At 37.4% G+C, this 22,836-nt stretch overlaps 2 protein-coding genes across 6 annotated transcripts; one reads left to right on the top strand and one right to left on the bottom strand.

The window, feature by feature from the left end:
* Nucleotides 1-213: 213 nt before the first annotated feature.
* On the top strand, nt 214-5,451 carry LOC118277129 (NF-kappa-B inhibitor-interacting Ras-like protein). Of its 2 annotated transcripts, none has more exons than XM_035595828.2 (3): nt 214-678; nt 2,719-2,888; nt 5,100-5,451. In XM_035595828.2, exons 1-3 carry the CDS (start codon nt 468-470, stop codon nt 5,358-5,360), a joined length of 642 nt encoding a protein of 213 aa, XP_035451721.2. In that variant the 5' UTR covers nt 214-467; the 3' UTR covers nt 5,361-5,451. The 2 variants fall into 2 exon arrangements, with proteins under 2 accessions (XP_035451721.2, XP_035451720.2); XM_035595827.2 differs by having other exon boundaries at nt 216-690.
* A 5,265-nt stretch (nt 5,452-10,716) lies between these two features.
* LOC118277126 (uncharacterized) lies at nt 10,717-21,959 on the bottom strand. 4 transcript variants are annotated; one of them, XM_050696268.1, is made up of 8 exons: nt 21,704-21,938; nt 19,762-19,998; nt 18,112-18,192; nt 16,600-16,791; nt 15,543-15,620; nt 14,223-14,447; nt 13,664-13,788; nt 10,717-10,896 (listed from the first exon to the last, which is right to left on the bottom strand). In XM_050696268.1, exons 1-8 carry the CDS (start codon nt 21,795-21,797, stop codon nt 10,753-10,755), a joined length of 1,176 nt encoding a protein of 391 aa, XP_050552225.1. In that variant the 5' UTR covers nt 21,798-21,938; the 3' UTR covers nt 10,717-10,752. The 4 variants fall into 4 exon arrangements, with proteins under 4 accessions (XP_050552225.1, XP_035451717.2, XP_050552227.1 ...); XM_035595824.2 differs by lacking the exon at nt 19,762-19,998 and having other exon boundaries at nt 21,704-21,959; XM_050696270.1 differs by lacking the exon at nt 16,600-16,791.
* Between the last annotated feature and the right edge of the window lie 877 nt (nt 21,960-22,836).

The following is a 22,836-nucleotide window of genomic DNA, read 5'->3' as shown; positions in this document are numbered from 1 at the left end:
TAAAAAAACTTAAACTAAGATTTAGGTAATGTTTTCGATAGAAAAAAATATTATGAACTAATTTTGATTTATTCCAAATGATTTTACATGATTACTATTTTTGAACAAATGATATTGTTATAAATCATATTTCATGGATATGTTTCTGCGTGGTACGCAACAAAGCTACAGATAATGGTTGACGTCAAAGTCAATGTCAAATCTAAGAATTTGTCAACATCAACAAAGTGTTCGAGTACGAGTTGTGGTGTTGTGGAAATCGTTCGTTTCGTAAAAGTGGAGTTTACGACAACGAAATTAGAAAAATAGTAACCATACAATACAGAAACGAGCTTAAAGTCATAAAGCACAATATACTAAAACTCGTAATATTAGCCTACATTGAACGCTTGACGAACCAAACCAAGTATTGTTATAACCACCGCAATGTTTAGAAAGTGAAACCTTTCGGAACATAAGTTGCGAAAATGGGGAAAACGAGCAAAGTCGTTATATGTGGGATGAAAGGGGTTGGCAAAACCGCAGTATTAGAACAACTCATATATGGGAATGTGAATTTAAAATCATGTTTTTATCCAACCATTGAGGATATTTATGTGGCCAATATTGAAACTGATAGGGGGACTAAAGAAAGAGTTTGTTTCTATGATACGGCGGGACTGGAGCCCCCGCTTACAGGCGAGTTCAAAGGTTTAGTCTAGTTTGATTTATTTTTGCTTGAGTGCTTGTACAGGCTGGCTGGCAGTTTGGCACTGCTTTCATATTGGCGTTTTGTTTCTTAATGCTTGTCTATGGGTAAGAAGAAGAAGACTGTTCGATTTTTAAAAGATTTAAATGTGTAAATAAAGTTTAAAAAGCTACCTATCTCCCAAAAATTTTGTCTGAATTTTAACAACACATTCAAGAGTTTTCTAGCTTTTTCAAGCAAAACCAGTGGTTTTTTGGACTACTGGCCTTGTTGCTTACTTTTTATACTCAACCTCTTGTCTGTTGGTATATGAGACACAATAGAAAACACAGAGTTTCTCTTAGATCTGCGTTCTGGCATAGCATGTGTTAAACATTTAAATTTTAGAATAGTAGATTGTCATTAGGGTTGCCAACTTTTTTACAAAAAATAAAGTATATTTAGGTCTGAGAAGGAAAGTAAACAGTATTTTAGAAAAATTAACAGTATTTTATTTTTTTATTGTTTTAAAGACATACTTTTTAGTGCTTCTCGCACAACTTATCAATTTAGAATCATTTTTAAAAGCTTCGTAGGCCTCACGACAATCAAAACTAAAATTAAAATAAATGAAAACAACAGCATTTTGAAAACAGTATTTTGTATACTTTATTATTGTTCAACAGTAAAAAGTATAATTTAGTGAAAAACAGTATAATACTGTTTTTAACAGTATAGTTGGGAACCCTAATTGTCATATATTTTTTATTCATTATCACCATTATCATGTCTTACCCTGATGTCAGCTACAATGCTATTCAAAATTAACACTTTAAAGAAGCCATAACAAGCACAGCAAAATAAATTGCACCTATTTAATAATAATTTTGTTTTTAATATAGGTACCGAGTTCACAATTTTGTCAATTTTCAGGAAAAAATATATCTACTAAGATGTAAATAAATTTCACTTTATTATGTAAATATATTTATTAATACAAATTAACCATTTCCTCTAAAGACCAACATTTCCTCTAAATACAAGAACTCTTCTGGTATTTGCAAAATGCTGATGTGTGCATGAGAGGAATATCTAAGTGACATTTTCTTTTTATTTTTTAATGTTGATAAGTCTTTGTTTGGCCACCAATCTGCTTACTGCCAGGACGGCGAAGCGAAGATGTGGCTGAAGATGGAGCACACAGACTTAGAAAGCCTATTCACTCGGAACTTGAAAAGACCCGGGTTGTATTTCTCAGGAAATATAGAAAAAATGTTTACATGTATCCATTATCAGCTTATTATGTATACCTTACCTACTTATGAAATTGTATTCATTTCTGTAAATAGACTGTACTTTTTACAAATCATCATTTTAAAATTAAACTACTTGGATGAACTCAGCATTTCCCATGTTACTAGTCACTGTGACAAGAAATACCGAAACAAACTCAGAGACCTCATCTCGTTTCTTTTTTTTGAAGAGGGCAAATCATCCAACAACTTCTCCTGCTTTGGGTGAGGCGAGAGAGAGTATCAGACTCTTACTGACTAAAAATCATCCCATTCCTTCTCCTGCTATAAACCGAAGCCTGGTAACCTGTTACCTTATCCGTAGCTCCGTAGAGATTACATCTCTAGGTTCAGACTTAGTTTATTTTTGGCCATAGGTTTTATTGATTTACTAATGAAATTACTTAAAATAACGTTTTATTTTTAATTTCAAATCGAAACCTATTTATTTATCTGCATTTCATTTGTTAATTTTTTTCACAAAGGTTCGCAATAAATGTAATTGTAGTACGAAATTTACGAAGTTTCGGGTGAAACTTCGTTTTAAGTTGAATTAGAGTAGACCCCCAGAGCTGCGGATGGTTCTAGCGGGTTTACAGCTCAAAAAGCAGGAGTAGGAACGGGGTGGTTTTGAGTCAGTAAGAGTCTGATACTCCCTCTCGCCTCGCTCAAGGCGGGAGACGTCATTTAATGATGCTCTCCATTAAAAAAAGTGAGTCATGATGGTACACCATCATCTAACAATAGGCTCGTTCTCAGGACCGCCGCAGTCTCCGACAATGCAGCTGACAGCCAACCAAGTACTCCAGCGCCACTACCTGGGCTTCGCTGAAGGATTCGTCATGGTGTACGACACCACCAGACCCGAATCACTCGATGTACTCATGTATTTGAAGAAGGATATTGACAGGAACAAGGATAAGAAGGAGGTAATGTATTTATATTTATTAATTTATTTAATTAACACACAACTTGTTTTTGACCGGTTTCCCAAAACGAGGAGGGTCTCGTGATTATCCACTAGTTTTTGGCCTGCTAAGAACAAAATGTAGAGTTTTTACCTTCCTGTCTATGACACAAAAATATTTTAATAAAAATGCTTTGTTGCAGCGTGATTGAAATATACACAAACTGTCACACGTTACACAGATACTAATTAACAAGTTTCGAAAATATATGCCAATAGCAGTATTGACTATTATTTATTTCGTTATTTGTTGACATTTCAAAAGTAGCTATTTATGGTTTAATTTGAATAAATTATTTGACTTTGACTTTGAAACCTCTAAAGTCACTGCTTATTGATTTTTCTACTTCTTTTTTCCCATGAGAAGTAGAACAGAGTCATACAAGGGCGTATTTCGTAATTTATTTAAAGGCACATATCATTGTATATAATGGAGGGCAAATCTATTAGCATACACCAACATAGAGAGTAATTCCAGAGCTTTTCAATAATATTATGCCCTCCTTGGAAATTTTATCTTAGACCTCTTAATCACACCCCAACAGCCTAAAAGTAACTGCTGCTAACCAAAGGCCTCTTCTCGCACGGAGGTTTGAGCATTAATCACCACGCTTGCTTAATGCGGATATCAAATTTCTAATTTGAAATTATTAGCTCAGGTTTCCTCACAATCTTTTTCCTTCACCGTTTTTCAGAGGTGTCTAAATAATGTAAGAAAGTACATATAACTCGGAAAAATTCACATTGGTAGGTTTCGAACCCGCACTCTCATGTAAGAAACGGGATTAAACCTCCGGGCCACCACGACATGAGACCTCCTAATCACTAGTTAATTAATTTTTAATTTTCACCAAAGGTTATTGAAATTACCTCCAAGTCAACATAACTTTTTTGAACCTTTCTACTTTTGCGGAAGTAAAATAAAGTGTGAATGCTAATCAGATTCGATAAGATATCTATTACTGATAAACATTACACTTACATTCTAAAAATATTGATTATGTCATTGAATTGAATCATTTCCTAATTGATAATTGCTTTCTTTACTTACGACATAGATTAATAACCAATATCAGTCTAAGATCTCTAGCGGTGATCTTTATCCAAAATTTGTGAATCGCTCTTTATGCAACGTCACGCCTTGTTTCCCCGAAAGGGTAGGCAGAACTGCACATTACGGCACGTAATGCCGCTATACAATGTACACACACTTTTCACCATCTGTGTTTCTTTGTCCAGTACAGTACCTACAATCTGGAACTGTAGTATATAGCAATAGGCTCACCCCCTATTACATGGGACTTAACACAAATGGTGAAAAGAGGGTGTACATTGTACAGCGGCATTACGTGCAGTAATGTGCACCTCTGCCTACCTCTTCGGGGATAAAAAGTGTGACGATACGACGCCAGACTATACTCTGTCTGCCTATCTCTGTACTAAATTCTGAATGAATCATTCGTTTGGAGATCTATTCAGTACTTTTTGCATTACAAAGTAACTTGACTAACTGTAGAATTCATGAAAACTGTAGCATCTATTAACATACCGACCTAATTAGAATTACCATGGCCAATGTCGTTCTGACGTCCCCTATGGCTGTGGCCATGAACTCAACACGCTAAAATTAAGTGAAATGTTGATTAGACACGCGAATTTGTTTGTCTTTTTTATACTAGCATTGCACTGTGGTTCTACTTGTCCTTCGTCGAGAATTTACTAGAGTCGGTCATTTAATTTGAGGCTTTAACTAAGGCTCGTCTCATGCGCCAGTCGCGCTAGCAATCATGCCTTTGATCAAAACGCCTTTTGATCCCCAAGGGGCAGGCAGAGGTGCATATTAAGGCATACGTGGCGTAGTAGTGCCGTATGCCGCTATACAATGTACCTACAGTAGACCCAATTTTTACCATTTGTATTATAAGTCCCGTGTAATAGGGGGTGAGCCTTTTGCCATATATCAGGCATCATTCCAGACTCCGTGCTACTACTGAGAAATTTTCGAAAAACCGAAAAAATAGTACCTACAAGCAGTAGCTAAAAAGACGTACTGGTAGTAACCAGTAATGCTTAGTCCGACCCGGGAATCGAACCCGAGACCGACTGTCGCACTTGTCAATCAGCCAACGAGGCAGACCAATTTATTGACAGATATTTCTTTTGCATTTTCCAGGTTGTAATGCTAGTAATAGGCAACCGCACGGGTCCTGATGACGTCAATAGTTTAGAAAACACATGCTCCAAAGCTTCGAACTGGTGCGCGCGGGAAAAGATCCGCCATTTTGAAGTGTCTGCGATGGATCGACCATCTTTGTACGAACCCTTTATATTTATGACTTCGAAACTAAATCCGGTACAAAATAAAACAGCGTTCCCACAATTAAGCACTTTGAGCAAGCTGACGCAGAAAAATAACAAGAGCGAAGCCATGTAACGGTACGTTTTTAGTCTATGCCCTTTCTGCTATCAACCATGAAGGTTGGTGGTATTGTCTGTGGTTGGAAGTGAGCTGTCAAATTTTGGCGCGTAACAGTAATGGTGCTTGTAGATTTTTTATCGCTTGGTATTATAAAATAGCTGTTTTTGTATTACAAATTAAAAGCTGTAGTGTAGCTAAAAAGCTTGGCTTTAATGTAATGTAGATAGAAATGAAAGTATTTCGGAGGCTCTCTCTATAATCTCTCTATTGGCTTGCATTCTTATCCGAGAATTCGAAATTGGAGCCTATTTTTGACAGCTTACGAACGAGTTTGGCAATTTTAGTGTAAGTACTCGTTGAATATTGTTAAAATTATGAATTATAAGCCTTGTATTCATGGTAAACATTTTGTTTAGAACACGGTTGCATAAACATATTGCGGGCAACACTTGTGTTGCGGAGTTGATCCCGCCATGCTGCAGAGTTAACGCCCGGCGAGCGAAAACATCAGTTTATATTAGTTTGAACAAAGTTTCTAGTAGCATTCTCGCTATTCATCAACAACGATCAACTGTTGCTAAGCAAAATTTTTACTATGAATACGAGGCTTAATGGTGCGTTTTTTCGCCATCGACCTACACAACAGCACTTCAATCCCCATCATATAGATGGTTGGCAGGCCACAACTGTGCGCTTCTCACGAAACTTTCTGCCTCGCACAGCAAAACTGTGGAATGAGCTGTCGTCGGCGGTATGCCCGAATCGATACGACATTTAAACCTTCAAGGGAAGAGCAGTTTTAATAGGTCGGCAACGCATCTGTGTCTCTTCTGGGGCCTTAGTCTGCTATTACAATTGTGTCAGAATGGTCGATCACTGATCAGTGCAAGAGGGACGGAGCTATGTAGCTTGTATAGCTCCGTCCCTCTTGTAATAGAGACTAAGGCCCCTGGTGTTGCGGGTGTCGATAGGCAGCGATGATCGCTTACCATCAGGTGATCCGTCTGCCCTTTTGCCCGTATTCCATAAAAAAACTAAAAACTATATATTTTTTTAATAATATTCAACGAGTATTTCGCTGGGTCATCGAATCATTCGATCTTATATTTAATAAATTTAATTTTAATGATTTAGCAAATTTTTTTAGTGTTTTAATAAGTACCGTAGTAAAAATCTCAAATCAAATTTTAACTTATTACAATGTATTGTTAATCTTACTACAATAGAAATAGATACTTACATTATATAAATGATAGAGAAATACTATCATTAGAACTTGAGACGGGATATTTACCATGTTTATTTATGGCTATGAGTTTCCGATATTTCGGCACTGTTGCAAGCGCCATGATCACGGATTGACTGGAGTATGAAACTGGAACTAAAAACAAACTAGAAAGAGGGTACACCGATTTGTCTGCTCATAAACATCCACACGCATGCATGATCATAGCGCTTGCAATATATATTCAACCTTACACTTTAGCAATAAAGTTTAAAATCTATTATTCATATGCCACTAGCTATATGTTAGAAAATAACGCGGCACTAACTCATCATAAAGTGAAAGGTTGAAAGTGTCAACAATAGATTTTAAACCTTATTATTCCGTAATTAGGTTGATAATCTTTCAAAATGTTTTTTAGCCCTTTGATACGCTCCATGCATTTTCCGTCAGATATGAACTGACTCTAAAATTACTGACTAAGATAAAATATTGTACTTAAAAACTTTATTTCAATAACCAGTCTATAGGTAGATTTGCTTCCTAGAGATACAATTTGGACATAAACTCCATACAAAATGTATTAAAATAAGGGCTACTGTTTCCCTAATTCAATCTATAAGTATCGGGGAGCCATGCTACGACGCGAATAGGCCGGCTTGACCAGAGTAATACCACGGCCTCACAGTAAGCCGACGTGAAACAACGCTTGCGTTGTGTTTCAACGTGAGAGTGAGGTTACAGGAGGCTCAATTGCACCCCCCTCACTCTATACCCCGAATTCCTAATCCCCAAAAGGGGCGTAAGGTGCTTGTAACGTTTTTGGTGCTTGTAACGGGTCTCCATGGGCAGTGCTAATCAGCACTGCCCATGGAGTAATTTATTATTTAATATAATTAACGTAAGCAATCGCTTACCATCAGGTGATACGTCTGCTCGTTTGCCAGCTTATACCATAAAAAATAATCTATACCTAATGCGCTCTAACAAGGTGCGGCTGACAGATTCAGTAACGTTTCGTATCACTCTTGAAAGTTGCTGCGATTTAAAAATTATGCCTTAATATTTTAGCTGTATCACATTCGTATTATGTTAAATCATTCGGATGCGTAGTTAATTAAATTAAAACCAACCGGAATGTTCTAGTATTCAATTAAAATCTAATAAAATGAAAAATAAAGTAAAGTGTTATGCGTATAACGTAAAGCCATAGTCGTGTTTAGTGATGGGATTTACGGCTACGATGGATAGGTAGTCGATGTTTTTTTAGAATAAAAAACTAAAATCGTGCGTCGTTCAATTATCATTCTTAAAAAACCTTTAATTATGTGGGTAAATCCACTGTAGACGCGGCTCTCTCTGCCCAAACCACAGTGACATTATCTGAGCAGAAATATGTAGTAGGCATTTTTCTAGACATTTCCGGCGCCATTGATAATGCGTGGTGGTACTTAATCTAACATATACAAACTAATATATCCTTGTTTTCTTCACGGTTTTGTAAAACTGTAACTCTGAAACACCTCAGGGCTCGGTCATAAAATATTTCTTTTGACAAGTATATACACGTAGTTAGACTGCACAACTAAATAACACACACATTTAATAAAAAAATTCAAGAGAATTAAATGTATGCTGCGAGTATCGATAGCGATAAAAAAAGATTTTTCTAATGTCCATCCCTAAAGAGAGACGTCAACGTCATACTGGCATCTGTCAGCCGCACCTTGTTATAGCGCACAGGGTATAGTAAGCAAATCTACAAACAAATGGGTTATTGAAACTAGCCTCAAAATGTATTAACTATTAAGTATTTAAAGAAATCTCTTAGAATTAGTATTGTTTTTTAATTTTAGTTGTATTAGTTTTTGTTTTAATTTAATTGCTTTTATTAAGTTTTAAATGGAATTTCAATGAAATGTAGGTACTGTATTTTAGCAGGATTTACTTACAATACGATAAAATATGTCGGATTCAAAAAGGCATTATTTCTCTGTATGCAATATTAACTCTGATAGCCTGTCTGACATTTAGGCATCGGTTACTTATACCAAACGCATTGTCTGTGAGTATGCTCACTGGCTACATCGCTCTACGTAAAAGCGAATAGTCGGTTCGGTGTGAACGAAACGTTTAATATAATTTATGGAACAGCCAAAAGAGTGATTCTTCAAAAAAAAAACCAAGAAAGTTAACGGCGTCATTATCCTCAACCAAAAGTTAACAATTATGCCGATTGAAATACAAAGGTTGGTTTCAATAAATTAAACTGTGTCAATAAAAATAAGGATGATAATAAGCTACCACGATGCTTAATAACGCGGGAGAATAATGATTTGTTTATTAAAAGTTAAAGTTTTTTGAAGAAACGCCCAAAAACTACAGGTCGTTTACAGTCAACGGCCGACTATATAGTACATTCGGTATGAACAATGCCTAATATTTGAAGATTCGTACTTCAGTTTCATCGAGTATTAAACTGACAGTATTTCTAACAACTTACCACTGTACTCAAAGACATTTAATGTTTACTTTACCTTAACCCAGTCCTTAAGGTAAGCGTCCACAGGCCGGCATCGTACGCATCGCACGCAACGGATTTTAGTTTGTCTTGTATAGAAACTCATACAACTGCGTCCACTGATCCGCATCGTACAGACCGCTCGTCGGCAATGCCTACATGCGATGCGTACCGATGACGTCATACGGAATGCGTACGATGCGTGCGATGTGTACGATGCGGGTCTGTGGACGTTTACCTTTAGCACTCATTTTCAGAACAAAATCGTTACTAAGGAATAGTTTAAGTAATCATTAAATGTCTCTGAGTATGACAGTTAATGTATTTAGAAATTAATACAATTCGATCTCTATGCCTATGTAGTTAAAAGCTATAGTCGTTTGAAAAATATCTGCCCCAGTGTATATTTTAGTTTTGTGTACTTAAAATTTTAAATCATGTATCATATCATTGGATTGTATACTTTAATAGGGGGGCATAGATGTTATAGAAAATTGTGACGAAATAAAAATTAGGCTTAGTACTTAGTTATAAATAAGCTTTTAAAAAAATAGTGCAATATTTTTTAAATAAATCTTAAAAATGAAATAAAAATTTTAAACTGACACGTTTTTAAGTCAGTTCTGGCTTTGTATAAATGAATTATTATTCTTGTATAGTTTCAAAATGTTTAAACCGTTTATCAATTATAATTAAGAATGTTTAAAATAAATTTACTTCTGAAAAATTAAGAATGTATTTCTGTAACTTACTTGTTTTTAAATTATCTAAAATGTATTAAATCATTCCTATTTTTAATGTAGAAAATGACGATGTTTAATGTTTTGGCTTAATGGAGAATCTCTAAAAGTAATTTATTAAATATTTAAATAAATTTATCTTTCTCTACACAAAGTTTTATTGTTTTTATTCTCAATTCCTTTTACCTTAAATTGATTGACATACAATAGGGTAAGTAGATGACTAATTTTTATTTTAATGTCCGTCTTATAGGTTATTTTAAAATTTTAAAACATAAGACACGTATTTTTTATTTTCTTACGGAAATAAATACTTTCGATGATATATTGATTTCAAATATCGCGTGACGTCACTTCTAAGTACGTTTTATACGTAGAAATTACGTATTTCCTCCCACTCCTAAACTTTGATTCGTTTTATCTAAGTATTGAGACATCGACATAGAGACATCGGGCGATATCGGCCGACATCGGACGACATCGCCGCGATATTGTTGAATCTTCATCGACTGTGCGACAGGGAACATGTTATTCAACGAACGATCGAACGAAAAAACTTCGCAGATTGCATACTACAATTCTATTTATTTTGAACTTTTGTGAATAAAAATGAACGAATGAAATGAAGATAAATAAATAGGTTTTGATATGAAATTAAAAATAAAACGTTATTTCAAGTAATTCTATTAGTAAATCAATAAAACCTACGGTCGAAAATTAAACGAAACTTCGCATTCGAGAACCGGAGTAGACCTCCAGTATCAACAATGTCGCGGCGGTGTTGCTCGACGTCGCCTGATGTCTCTGGGGACACATGTCGCTCAACAAATGTTCCTAGTGGAGACTAAGCTTAAGTGACACAGTATGTCGCTCGACAAATGTTAGTATGGCGGTATAGAACATTTATTCAAGAGGTACAGTTTACGGCTTATAAGTAGGTTTGCTTGCAAGGTTAGGAGGTCGCATCTCCCCAATAATTTGTGCGTACGGCGATTCTTCCTTAATAGACGTGTTTACTACTTGTTCAGGCATGTCCAACTCCACGTATGATACTTCATTTGGTGTCTGAAAATTAATGAATGAGTTTATTAATTACACATTAACCAAAAATGGCAAAAATGGGTGGCATCATTGACAAACGGTAAAGGAAAACATCGTGAGGAAACCTGGGTTTATAATTCCTAATTAATTAAATAAGTTTGAAATCGCCAACCCGCATTCAGAAAGCGTGGTGATTAATACTCAAACTTCCGTGGGAGAAGAGGCTTTGGCCAGTAGAGGCCACTAATAGGCTGTTGATGTAGACCCCGAGCCATTTAAAATTGAGGCTTATAGTGCGATAGCTTATTTATTACTAGGTACCTATAGTAGGTATAACTTACATACATAAGACAATGGAACGCCAATTGCCATGTTTCTGATACATCGCTTTCGTTTCATCAACAGTCATGAGTCTTTTCATGCATGCTCGTCGGTTAAAGGTACTTTTAATTTGGCCCTCTTTAATACAGGGTGACTTTGAATTCGACGTATTCCTCTCGGGAGGTGATAGTACAACTAATTTCCTACAAAAATAGCCCTGAGGTCCTTGGGCGGAAAGTGGCTAGTTTCTGAGATATTCAACATTTTTGGTTTTGGTAAAAATATCCCGAATGGATTACAAAAACATCAATAAATAAAAAAATACTGGTTGGATTTTAGTTATTTTAGTTTTAATCAGTTGCCAATACATCAGTTATCATTTATAAATACTAATAATGGCAGAAATATCATTCGTTTTAAAATAGCAAGTAATTTCCTATGAATTTTTGTTTTGTTTCACTAATTTGGTCAATAGATAACTGGATTTATTTCGAAAAAAATATATGACACTAAGCGTACAAACTATTAGAAAAACTTCCTTGGTTTATTAGCTACCCAGAAACGTAAAATTATTTACAATATTCCCAAAAACAAATGAATTAATTGATGATAAGTAGAGCGTAAAGAGAAAAGCGCAATATCAAAAACATCTTAATTTGCAAAATTTTGTTCAAAATCATCTTCCCTACGACGAATACATGCCCGAACACATTTTCTTATCCCTATGACGTTCACTCTTGGGCTGAATATGCGTTTTATTTCGTAATTATCTTCAAATATGTTTCGGAGAAGAATTACGATACACGGCCAATTCCTTCTGTATAAACAAGAGATTTCATGTAAAAATCAACCGGCGTTAGGTTCTGGTCATTGTGCATGCCATGTAGTTGGACCGCCCTACTAATCCAATGCCTGAGAATCAATGTTTTCGACCATTGCCGCACAGTAGTTCGATAATGCACTTGACAATCGTCATGTGGAATAAATTCGTTAATCAAATTAATAAATTAATTCAATAAGTAGAATAAGTTCATTCATCTTGTTTCTAAATTCAAATTTAAAACAATGACCCTAGCACATTTCTTAATTTTTTTTCATAATTCTCACCATTTTAATTGTTGGATGAAAAGTAGGGTCCAATCAAATAATTATTTTTGATACCCCAGCAAACATTGGAATTAAAACCGCGATGCGCTAACAATGGTTTCGGATTTTGTTGACTTTTTTGTGGCTAATAATGGATATTGTGATAGTTTATCCAGCGCACTATCGAACTACTGTGGGGCAATGGTTGGATACCTTGGTTCCCAGGCGTTATATTGGCATGGGGGTCCAACTACATGGCAAGCGCGGTGTCCAGAATCTAACGCTGGTTGATTTTTACATGAAGTCCCTTGTTTATGCAGAGGGAATTGGCCGAGCATCGAAATTCTTCTCCAAAACATAGTGACGAAATAAAACGCATATTCAGCCCAAGAGTGAACGTCATAGGGATAAGAAAGTGTGTTCGGGCATGTATTCGTCGTAGGGAAGATGATTTTGAACAAAATTTTGCAAATTAAGATGTTTTTGATATTGCGCTTTTCTCTTTACACTCTACTTATCATCAATTAATTCATTTGTTTTTGGGAATATTGTAAATAATTTTACGTTTCTAGGTAGCTAATAAACCAAGGAAGTTTTTCTAATAGTTTGTACGCTTAGTGTCATATATTTTTTTCGAAATAAATCCAGTTATCTATTGACCAAATTAGTGAAACAAAACAAAAATTCATAGGAAATTACTTGCTATTTTAAAACGAATGATATTTCTGCCATTATTAGTATTTATAAATGATAACTGATGTATTGGCAACTGATTAAAACTAAAATAACTAAAATCCAACCAGTATTTTTTTATTTATTGATGTTTTTGTAATCCATTCGGGATATTTTTACCAAAACCAAAAATGTTGAATATCTCAGAAACTAGCCACTTTCCGCTCAAGGAACTCAGGGCTATTTTTGTAGGAAATTAGTTGTACTATCACCTCCCGAGAGGAATACGTCGAATTCAAAGTCACCCTGTATATCGTCAATCTGATCGTTATGTGTCCGTCTAGAGCGCCCTTTACCGACAGCTCCAATTTTTTTTTAATTGTGAAAATCATCCATTCACTTCTCCGGCCTTGGTCGAGGCGGGAGCGAGTGTCAGACTTACTGACTAAAAACCATCCCGTTCTTTCTCCTGCTTTGAGCCGGAGCCCCGGTAACCAGTTACGTTGTCCGCAACTCCGGATTTCGTAAATCTGCTTTCATCCATCCTCTCTACATGTCCGGGTTTAAAGTATAAAAGTAGGTACCGCACTTACCGGTAACGCACTTGTAGAGCCTCTGGTGTTTCAAGTGTCCATGGGCGGCGGCGATTGCTTACCATCAGGTAATACGTCTGCTCGATTACCGTTATGTCTCATAAAAAAAAGGTACTTACATCATTAGTTTTCTTGCGGCGCCGGTTTCTGTATAGTATGGCTATGGCAATCACTAATGCAACTACGGTTACTATACCAACCACAATCATGTACATCTGTTGACTATTGTCTTCATGATTAGGGCCTGAAAAATAAAATACCGAAACTAGTAAGTAGGTAACCGATGATGTTTTCCTAAAGGTGCATGTTTACATTTTAATAATTTGTGCAGTCTCTTTTGTGCCTTTAGGTTTAAATCATTCTGTCTCCAGCATTAAATTCACCGAGGGAAGTGGAAACTATCGTTGTTTTTTCTTCTCCTCTAATAACATCTTCAGCTGATTTGTTTCGTTGCGGGATCCAAGACAGTCATTCATTTCCCTGGGACCCGCCGGACTTCAGTGTTCCGGTGTTTTCATGGTTGTATCTACTGTAGATCCTGGCTTACAGGAGTTGCAGCGGTATGGGAAGATGTGGCGGGCTTGGCCCATTAAAAAAAAGCCAGGTTATCTAAACCTACACTAATAAATTTAATTAAATTGTAGTGTCTGTTTGTAATATTGAAACAATTTTTCATACCTTCTAGATCGGAACTGGTATAAGTGTCCTTATATACCAGCTGTATTTTGGTGACATGACGAGTAATATTAACGACCGTATCATTGCCACTCCTCACATAGTAAAGGCAGTAGACTCCTGCTTGATCGAACGATCTGTTTAAGGCCATGTTTACATAACGTTTTGGATATATTGTAATTTCATGAGACGAAGTTGTTACTGTGCCTATGTTAACATCTTCGACATCTGTAACATGAAATAAAGTGTTGGTTTTATTGTCCCATTAGTTCTGACGATGTGTTGTCGTTACATTGTTCCTACATAATATAAATGGTAAAGGTAAATGATCAAATAGTGTATCAGAGATATTGTACAAAATATTTTTTTAAAAGCGTAACAATGGAGTTTCTTTCTCGTTTTTCTCCTTTCGAAGCTACACTTTGGAACGAGCGCCTAGCTTCACTGACAGAGAGACTGACGGACAATTCAATTTGACGTTTCAAAAGTGCCTAATTTAGAATCCATTGAAGTAAATGCTTTGACTTTGACTTTGTGACATAACGAAACGTGAATGAAGGTAAGCGTCCATAGGCCTGCATCGTACGCATTCCGTATGACGTCATCAGTAGGTACGCATCGCATGTAGTGATAATGATGCGGTCCGTACGATGCGGATCAGTGGACACTGTTGTATGAGTCTCTATACAAGACAAACTAAAATCCGTTGCGTACGATGCGGGCCTGTGGACGCGTACCTTTAACATGACAATAATTATACCTAGCTAATTTTTTCGCGTAGAAGATCCATAATTCGGCACAAATAGGCCGACTCCACCGGAGTGATAGCATGACTTACAAAACAGCGTGAAACAATACTAGAGTGTGAGTGAGGATGCCGGAGACTAATCCTACCCTCCTGCCCCCTCAATCCCCAAATCCTCAAAAGGGCGGCAATGCACTTGTAACTCTTCTGGTGTTGCATTTGCGGGATTCCATGGTCGGCGCCGATTGCTTACCATCAGGTGATACGTGGGCTTGTTTACAGCTCTATCCCATAAAAAAATGTTATCGAATAATAGGTTGGGACAAGCTTACTTTCCTAAGTACCTAGTATAGGCTAGGTAAACTTAAAACACTTACTGCCGCACTCAAAGGCATTTAATGATTACTTAAACTATTCTTTAGTAACGATTTTGTATCGAAAACAATTCCTAAGGACTGGGTTAAGTAACCATTAAATGATTCTGAGTACGGTGGTTAAAAAGTGAAATATTTTAATGGTGGTTAAATTCTGTCAATTCATTTAGTCGACAGGAATAAATATTATCTTATACAACTTACCTGTATCTTCATATTTGTCGCAACTAATCTCCGTGGACTCCTTGTCATTATAATATTTGATTATAGTATTATTATGTGCTGTAAAAACAAAATAAGTAGTAGATAAGTGTGGGAGAGCCATGCTTCGGCACGAATGGGCCGGCTCAACCGGAGTGATACCACGGCCTCACAGAAAACCGACGTGCAACAACAATTTCATTGTTTCCTTGTATGATTGAGGTTACCGGAGCTCAATTACCGATTGGGAAGGGGGTTTCCCAATCCCAGATTCCGCAACAACCCTTAAATTCGTAACCCCCAAAAGGCCGGCAACGCACTTGTAACTCCTCTGGTGTTTCAAGTGTCCATGGGCGGCGATTGCTTACCATCCGGTGATCTGTCTGCTCGTTTACCGGCTTAAACCTTTAAAAAGGGTGCTTCAAAAATATACTTAAAACTAAACAGCAAATAATGTAAGTTAAAAAAGCATATAAAGTAGGTAAGTCGCAACGCGTCTCGTAGTGAGCTGACTTAGGATTGCCAGATTGGCCGGGATTTCCGGGTTTTTCCCGGAATGTTGTGTGCTGTCCCGTGTCCAGTAATTTTACTTTGCTGTCCCGGAATTAAACTATACTAGTATTGTTCATAAAAATGTAATACTCTGACAGCGAAAGTCAAATCAAACGTGCTCGCAAGTCGCGCTGTCTGAGTTTAGGGGCGAGAAGGGTAAGCTGCTCGCTTCGCTTTTTTCAGTAACCGATAGTTCTAAGTACCTACTTAATTCCTACTTTTACAGTTTTGTCTCGGACGGGACACCAAAACTCAAATTCTGTTCGTGGCACTAGAAATATCCAGGAAATGATCAGTCTGGATCTGGCAACCCGAACCTAACCATTAATAATATCTTCTGATTAATTTCGTTGCCGGATCCAAGAGAGGCAATCATTTTCCTGGGACGCGCCGGACTTCAATGTTCCGGTGTTTTCATGGTTGTATCTACTGTAGATCCTGGCTTACAGGAGATGTAGCGGGCTTGTCCCATTAAAAAAATAACCTAACCACATAGGTACATACTTACATTCATAATCGCTCGGGGAGGCCGAAATATGTATAGTATGTTGTTGTATTATGCTTCTTATTAGATTTGTTGTTTTGTTGAGGCAGTCTATAGATTGAACCGTACTTGAGTTGTCAAACGGTTCCAAGTACATAATAAAGTTAGTTTCCTTAACCGAACTTTTAGTTATGTTTAGACTCATAATTGGTTTTTCTGAAACAATCAGTAATAACATGGTTTAATTCCAGGAATTAAGGTACAATTTCAAGACAGCCGCAGACTGCAACCGCACGCGACAATGTGGCTACCGCAATACTGCCTTTTTTTTGAGGGGGGAAAATCATCCAATGACTTCTCTTGCATTGGGCGAGGCGACCGCAATGCTGCCTGCGGTCGCTATTCCAACTGCGGCTGCATGCCGTGGCTGCACAATGCACAGAACCGTGCCTCAGTTATTCCAGTAGCTTCATGCGAGGCAGAATGACTGACAGACTGGCGCTGCAGTCTGCGGTCGCTGCGTCTGCAGGCAGCAGTGTTGCCGCGCTTGGCATCAATTTCATAGATGTTCATAGAAACAAGTGTCACTTGCAGTTTGCGGTTGCAGTTTGCAGTCTGCAGCGCGTCTCGGAATTGTACCTTTAGGGCAGGGATGCACAGACTTATTCAGACTAGGGGCCACTCGGACAAATTATGAACGGATTGCGGTCCGCCAGAAGTATAGGTAATTAATAAAGAATTGATAATAATGTATTAAAATTGAAAAAGAATTTATTAATTTGAAGCGTGGCACTGCATAGTGCTCACAATCTTTTTATATTTGGCTCAAATTTACTTGTAGCAATTTATTTTTGCTGTCGGCGGGCCACCAGGATTCTATCGGCGGGCCGCGGTCTGTGCATCCATGCTTTAGGGTGTTCAAACTACTCCAGCTTTAAAATATCTATATCTATTTACTATGCAGGTAACAAAAAGTATTGACTGTATACAGATACAGTAGCTATTATTGTACTAAATTATACATATAGGAGTTTTTTTATGTAATAAGCCGGTAAACGAGCAGACGTATCACCTGATGGTAAGCAATCGCCGCCGCCCATGGACACGGCGTAACACATGGTATGACACATGCGTTGCGGCCTTTTAGAGGTGCGAAATTTAAGGGTTGTTGGGGAATCGGGGCTTGGGAATATTAGGATTAATTAGGCACAGCAAGCAACGTAATTGGGCAAAACACAACGCAAGAGTTGTTTCACGTCGGTTTTCTGTGAAGCCGTAGCACTAGTAATCACTCCCGTCGAGCCGGCCCATTCGCGTGAGAAAACTGTGACTGGGTGACTGGTAATTAGTGAAGGATATTTAAACACGTGTTTGTACTCATGATTACAAACGGCTTTCTTTCAGCTTCTATCTTTCCTGAGAAATACAACCCGGTTCTTTTCAAGGTCAGAGTAAATAGGTACTTTCTGTCAATACTTTTTCTTGCCTGCATAGTAAATAGCAGTAACTGTACTTACTGTACCTACAAATACGTACTTGATTGGTAATACTGAACCCACTGATGTCTCCGTCCATTACTCGTACATGGCCGATATATTTTCTCCTTCCCGAGTTCGTCTGAAATATAAATTATTTTCTCATTTTTTATTTATGCATAAAACTAGCAAAACCGGCGAACTCCGTTTCGCCACAAATGATTTTCCCTGTTTTACTGCTTTTCTCTTGAAAATTTTCTTGAATTTCTTTGCTTTAAATCTCACGGTGCCCGAGACCTTTCCAACGAATGCAAAACTGTGGAAATCGGTTCGTGCGTTTTGGAGTTATAGCGTCAGGAAGGAAAACCAGGCTTGTTTTTATATTATAGGTAGATTATATTATTATATACTATATCTAGCCTATGTTATCCTTATATGTATTGGATCGCATGACTGGCGCAGTGGTTGGGTGATTAGCTGCTATGCTACGTGGCAACCGGCAACGTGATGTATTAAATGACTATTATTTATTTATTTATTTAAACTTCATCACAAAACAGTGAATGGCGGACTTAATGCCTTAAGGCATTCTCTAACGGTCAACCATAGGGTAGTGCAGAGAAATAAAGCGGATTGATGCTAAGTCAAAACACAAGCTCAAAAGAATAAATATATGAATACAATACATCTTATACATACATCTTTACATAGTATAAAACAAAGTCGCCCATTTTGTCTGTAGTCCCTTCGTATGCATAAAACTTTAAAACTACGCAACGGATTTTGATGCGGTTTTCACTAATAGAAAGAGTATTTTCTCCGACAGGTTTTTATATATAATTGAAATACATTGAAACTATATTAGCTGAGTTATAGCGATTTATGTCCAAGAAGTCAGAAAAAAAATCTAATTGAAGATTGCATTTGTGCGTGCGCCGCTTATACCGTTGGATACAAGTAAGAACAATGTATAGCAAAAACATTGGTCTTTATTAGTTCTACAAAAAAGTCCGCGATGACATATATACAGCTTTTTTATTTAAGTCACAAAAACTACTTTTCTGTATTAAAAAAACATTTAATTCGTTGGGTGATGTTTAACTGGTGATATAACCAATAATACATATATCCTTATCATAATAAGTAAGTTCATCATCACGAGCATTTAATTTAGATTATTTTTGCAGTTTACAGTGTGTTATTTAGACATATAGTTTAGGAGATATCACGATATTAGTATTGCGGCACGGTACGGGCCGGCCGCGGCGGCGGGGGCAGCGTCCCTTTAATAATATTAAAAAGTAGGTACTACGACTTTGATCTATACATATAAGACAAAAAAAAATCTGTACATTACTTAAATATTTTTTCCAAAAACTGATAGGGGGGGCGATCAAAGAAGAGTCACAGAAACCAAAAAACATTTTAATATTTTAAACGCGGTTAAGGGAAAGAAAAGTTATTGTGAATTGAAAATTAGTATCCAATATGTGTTGGTGCGTTGACTGTATTTGTCGAAGTAGCGGGATACACGCAAACGAAGTTGCGCGGGTCAGCTAGTAATACATATATATGAAGATAGTAAGTACTATTATTAGCCCAGAGTTAGGAAGTTTGGGCTCGCTGTCATCGCAGCGGTAAGTCCCCTCTTTGAGGAGTGGCTAGAGAGGCGCCACGGCGTCCTCACCTACCGCCTGACGCAGGTGCTTACCGGACATGGGAGTTTCGGTAGGTTCCTGTTCCGTATTGGGCGGGAGGAAACGCCCGGGTGTCATCACTGCGAGGACCGCCCGGAGGACATGGTGGAACATACAGTGGCGGTATGCCCTGCGTGGGCTGAGCACCGCCAAGTCCTCAGGGATGTGGTCGGCGACGGCAACCTCTCGCGCCCGGCGCTGGTTCAGGCCATGGTGCGCAGCGAGAGGGACTGGGATGCCGTCTCCTCCTTCTGCGAAGCAGTCATGCTAGCTAAGGAGGAGGCGGGGCGCGTGAGAGAACAAACCTCCTCACGCCCCAGCCGTCGCGACAGACACTCTGGGCGACGGGGATCGCGCGACGATCTCCGGCCACCGTCCGCCCGCCCGAACAGAACCAGACCCGTGCGTGCGGCGCGTCGCGTTCCGCGCGCGCCTCAAAGAGCCATCAGACCACCACAGATGGGGCCCAGTAGGGCTGATGCCTGATCCGGAGCTGCGGACTACCTAGCGGGTTTACCGGGGCTCCGGCTCGAAAAGCAGGAGAAGGAACGGGGTGGTTTTTAGTGAGTAAGAGTCTGACACTCCCTCTCGCCTCGCCCAGGGCGGCAGAAGTCATTGGATGATTTTGCCTACTCAAAAAAAAAAAAGAGTTAGAAAGTTTGCCTCGGAAAGCATGTAAAGCCTTTGTCCTCCACTAGACCTATCTCCATTCGTGTCAGTCTACTATCCCATTGGGTTCAGAGACTGAAGGAACAGAGAGTTTTTTTTTTTGAGGGGGGAATATCATCCAATAACTTCTCTCGCCTTGGGCGAGGCGAAAAGGAGTGTCAGATTCCTACTGACTAAAAACCAACCCGTTCCAACTCCTGCTTTTCGAACCGGAGCCCCGGTAACCTATAGGTAGTCCGTAAGGGGAACAGAGAGTGCACCTGTGTTTGCGCACAAACTTGGGCACTATAAAATCTTCTGCGTAGTGAGCCAGTCTAGTCACAGTTAGACAGACTGGTAACCAGGATCGAAATCGCTCGGGAGATTTATATTTGTACTAGCTGACCCGGCAAACGTCGTTTTGCCTTATAAATTATTTTATAAAAAAATAGATTCTCAGACCTACTGAATACGCATATAAAATTTGGTAAAAATCGGTAAATGCGTTTCGGAGGAGTACGGTAACTAACATTGTGACATAAAAATTATATACCTATAAGAAATATTATAGGTGTTGTTATTATAAATGGGACTATTTCGTTCATTTTTCGTACATCGTCAGTCAAGCAGTCAAGATACATAAGAACAAATATACCTATAGTTTAAATGAAGTCATAAGAGGTAATGATTTAATTTAAACGCAAATTTAAATGCAAAGAGGTAATTAGCTAAAACTGTATTAGACTAGTAGAATGCATTTGTGTCAGCTTGGAGTTGTCATGCTCACTCAAAGGTCTCATTGGCGGTGGCACGGGCATTGGATCGCTCGATTCCCTGCAACATGGTTGAGTTGGGCGGTGCTGGTGTACGTGCCATGTTGGTGAACGAGCGCTGTCAACTGGGACTGGTCAGCTCCAGACTGCATTAAGTTTGTTGTCCTCAGGGTTATTTTCTTTTTCTATCACTTTGACTAAATATTAGTTTTACATTGTTCTCACATAGTTGAAGCAATCTAAACAATGTAACCATGAATTGTATTGTGAATCTGATTGAAAAAGAGTAACCTATGGAGTTTCTTGCTCGTTCTTCTCCATAGGAATCTACACTTTGGAACGAGCAAATAGCTTCACTAGAGGACAGACCGACAGACTGACGTTATTAATATTATTATATTTGCTTTGACGTTCAAAAGTGCCTTCCTGGTCTAATTGAAATAAATAATTTTGACTTTTGACTTTTTTTTTGAGGTCTCCTATACGGTATAATATTATTATATTTTTATATAGATGCAAACAAATAGCAACTTACCAGCAATAATGTTACAACACTGTAACATAAACAATCCAGTCACAACATACATTCGTTTATTCATATTTATTATTTTCCAATTCAACACTTTCATTAACAACAAAAAGAATCAAATAATAGAAAATTTATCACTATTCAAATATTAATATTCAAATTATCATTTATTCAAAAATATTAATGAATAAATATAAATAAAAATATAATAAAAACGAGCAACGTGTTTGCACCGACTAGATGAAGCAAGTAAACTGTTTGTGAAACTATATTTAGGTACGTAGCTATGTCATTTATTAATGTATAGTTTTATCCCGTTAAAATGACGTATGTACGTATTATTTACCTACCTATATATTATATTATTTCAATTATTCTGTCTAAAAGTCCGCTTTGTAAATGGTAAATGACTTATTTTTATTTTAATGTCCGTCTTGTAGATTATTTTTAAATATTAGACACGTATTTTTTTATTTTCTTACGTAAACAAAAAAATTCTTTCGAAAATTTATAGATTTGAAATATCGCGTGATATCACTTCTAAGTACGTTTTGTACGTAGAAATGACGTATTTGCTCCCACTCCTAAACTTTGATTCGTTCGTTATCTTATACGACAAAATAAGAAAATACGTGTCTAATATTTTTTCATTACCTAACTGACGGACTAAATAGATTTTTAATTTTCATACTCCGTCATCATCCCTATTAGGTTTAAATATAAACTAGGTACATTGTGACTCCTCTACACGGTAGCGCGGTGACGACAGAAGCCAGTTGCCCAGTCACCAGTCCAACCGTACAAAGTGTCACGTATTCAATACGGATGATGACCGGGTCAAAAATAAATTATTACAACTTTTCAATACAATAAAATATTCAAAAATAATCTCATTCATATGAAGTAGGCACTTAATTTTCGAATTTTTCTAGCTAATTTTCTAGAAATAAGTCTGCTATTTGACGTCAAAAACTTAAAACGTCATAATAGAGTATTTCATACAAAGTTCATAGAAAATATCGTTTTTGACGTTTGGAAAAAAGTATTGAATTTGACTAGTAGAAAAAATGCCTTCACTTAGAATGATAAGTACATACATTATTGCTCCGGTTTCTGGTTATATGTGACTTATATGTTTG

This window comes from Spodoptera frugiperda, chromosome 10 (assembly GCF_023101765.2).
Source record: "Spodoptera frugiperda isolate SF20-4 chromosome 10, AGI-APGP_CSIRO_Sfru_2.0, whole genome shotgun sequence".
NCBI lineage: Eukaryota > Metazoa > Arthropoda > Insecta > Lepidoptera > Noctuidae > Spodoptera > Spodoptera frugiperda.
This window is presented reverse-complemented; position numbering and strand designations above follow the sequence as displayed.

Bases quoted from the DNA above. Each gene is read 5' to 3' on its own strand.
- LOC118277129 (XM_035595827.2), top strand. From the start codon at position 468: ATGGGGAAAACGAGCAAAGTCGTTATATGTGGGATGAAAGGGGTTGGC. The intron at 691-2,718 runs GTTTAGTCTAGT...GCTCGTTCTCAG, and splicing joins GCTTACAGGCGAGTTCAAAG to GACCGCCGCAGTCTCCGACA. The intron at 2,889-5,099 runs GTAATGTATTTA...TGCATTTTCCAG, and splicing joins GGAACAAGGATAAGAAGGAG to GTTGTAATGCTAGTAATAGG.
- LOC118277126 (XM_050696268.1), bottom strand. From the start codon at position 21,797: ATGAAAGTGTTGAATTGGAAAATAATAAATATGAATAAACGAATGTAT. The intron at 19,999-21,703 runs GTAAGTTGCTAT...ACTGCTTCGCAG, and splicing joins GTGTTGTAACATTATTGCTG to AAGGAGGAGACGGCATCCCA. The intron at 18,193-19,761 runs GTAAGCACCTGC...TTTATATTTCAG, and splicing joins TACCGAAACTCCCATGTCCG to ACGAACTCGGGAAGGAGAAA.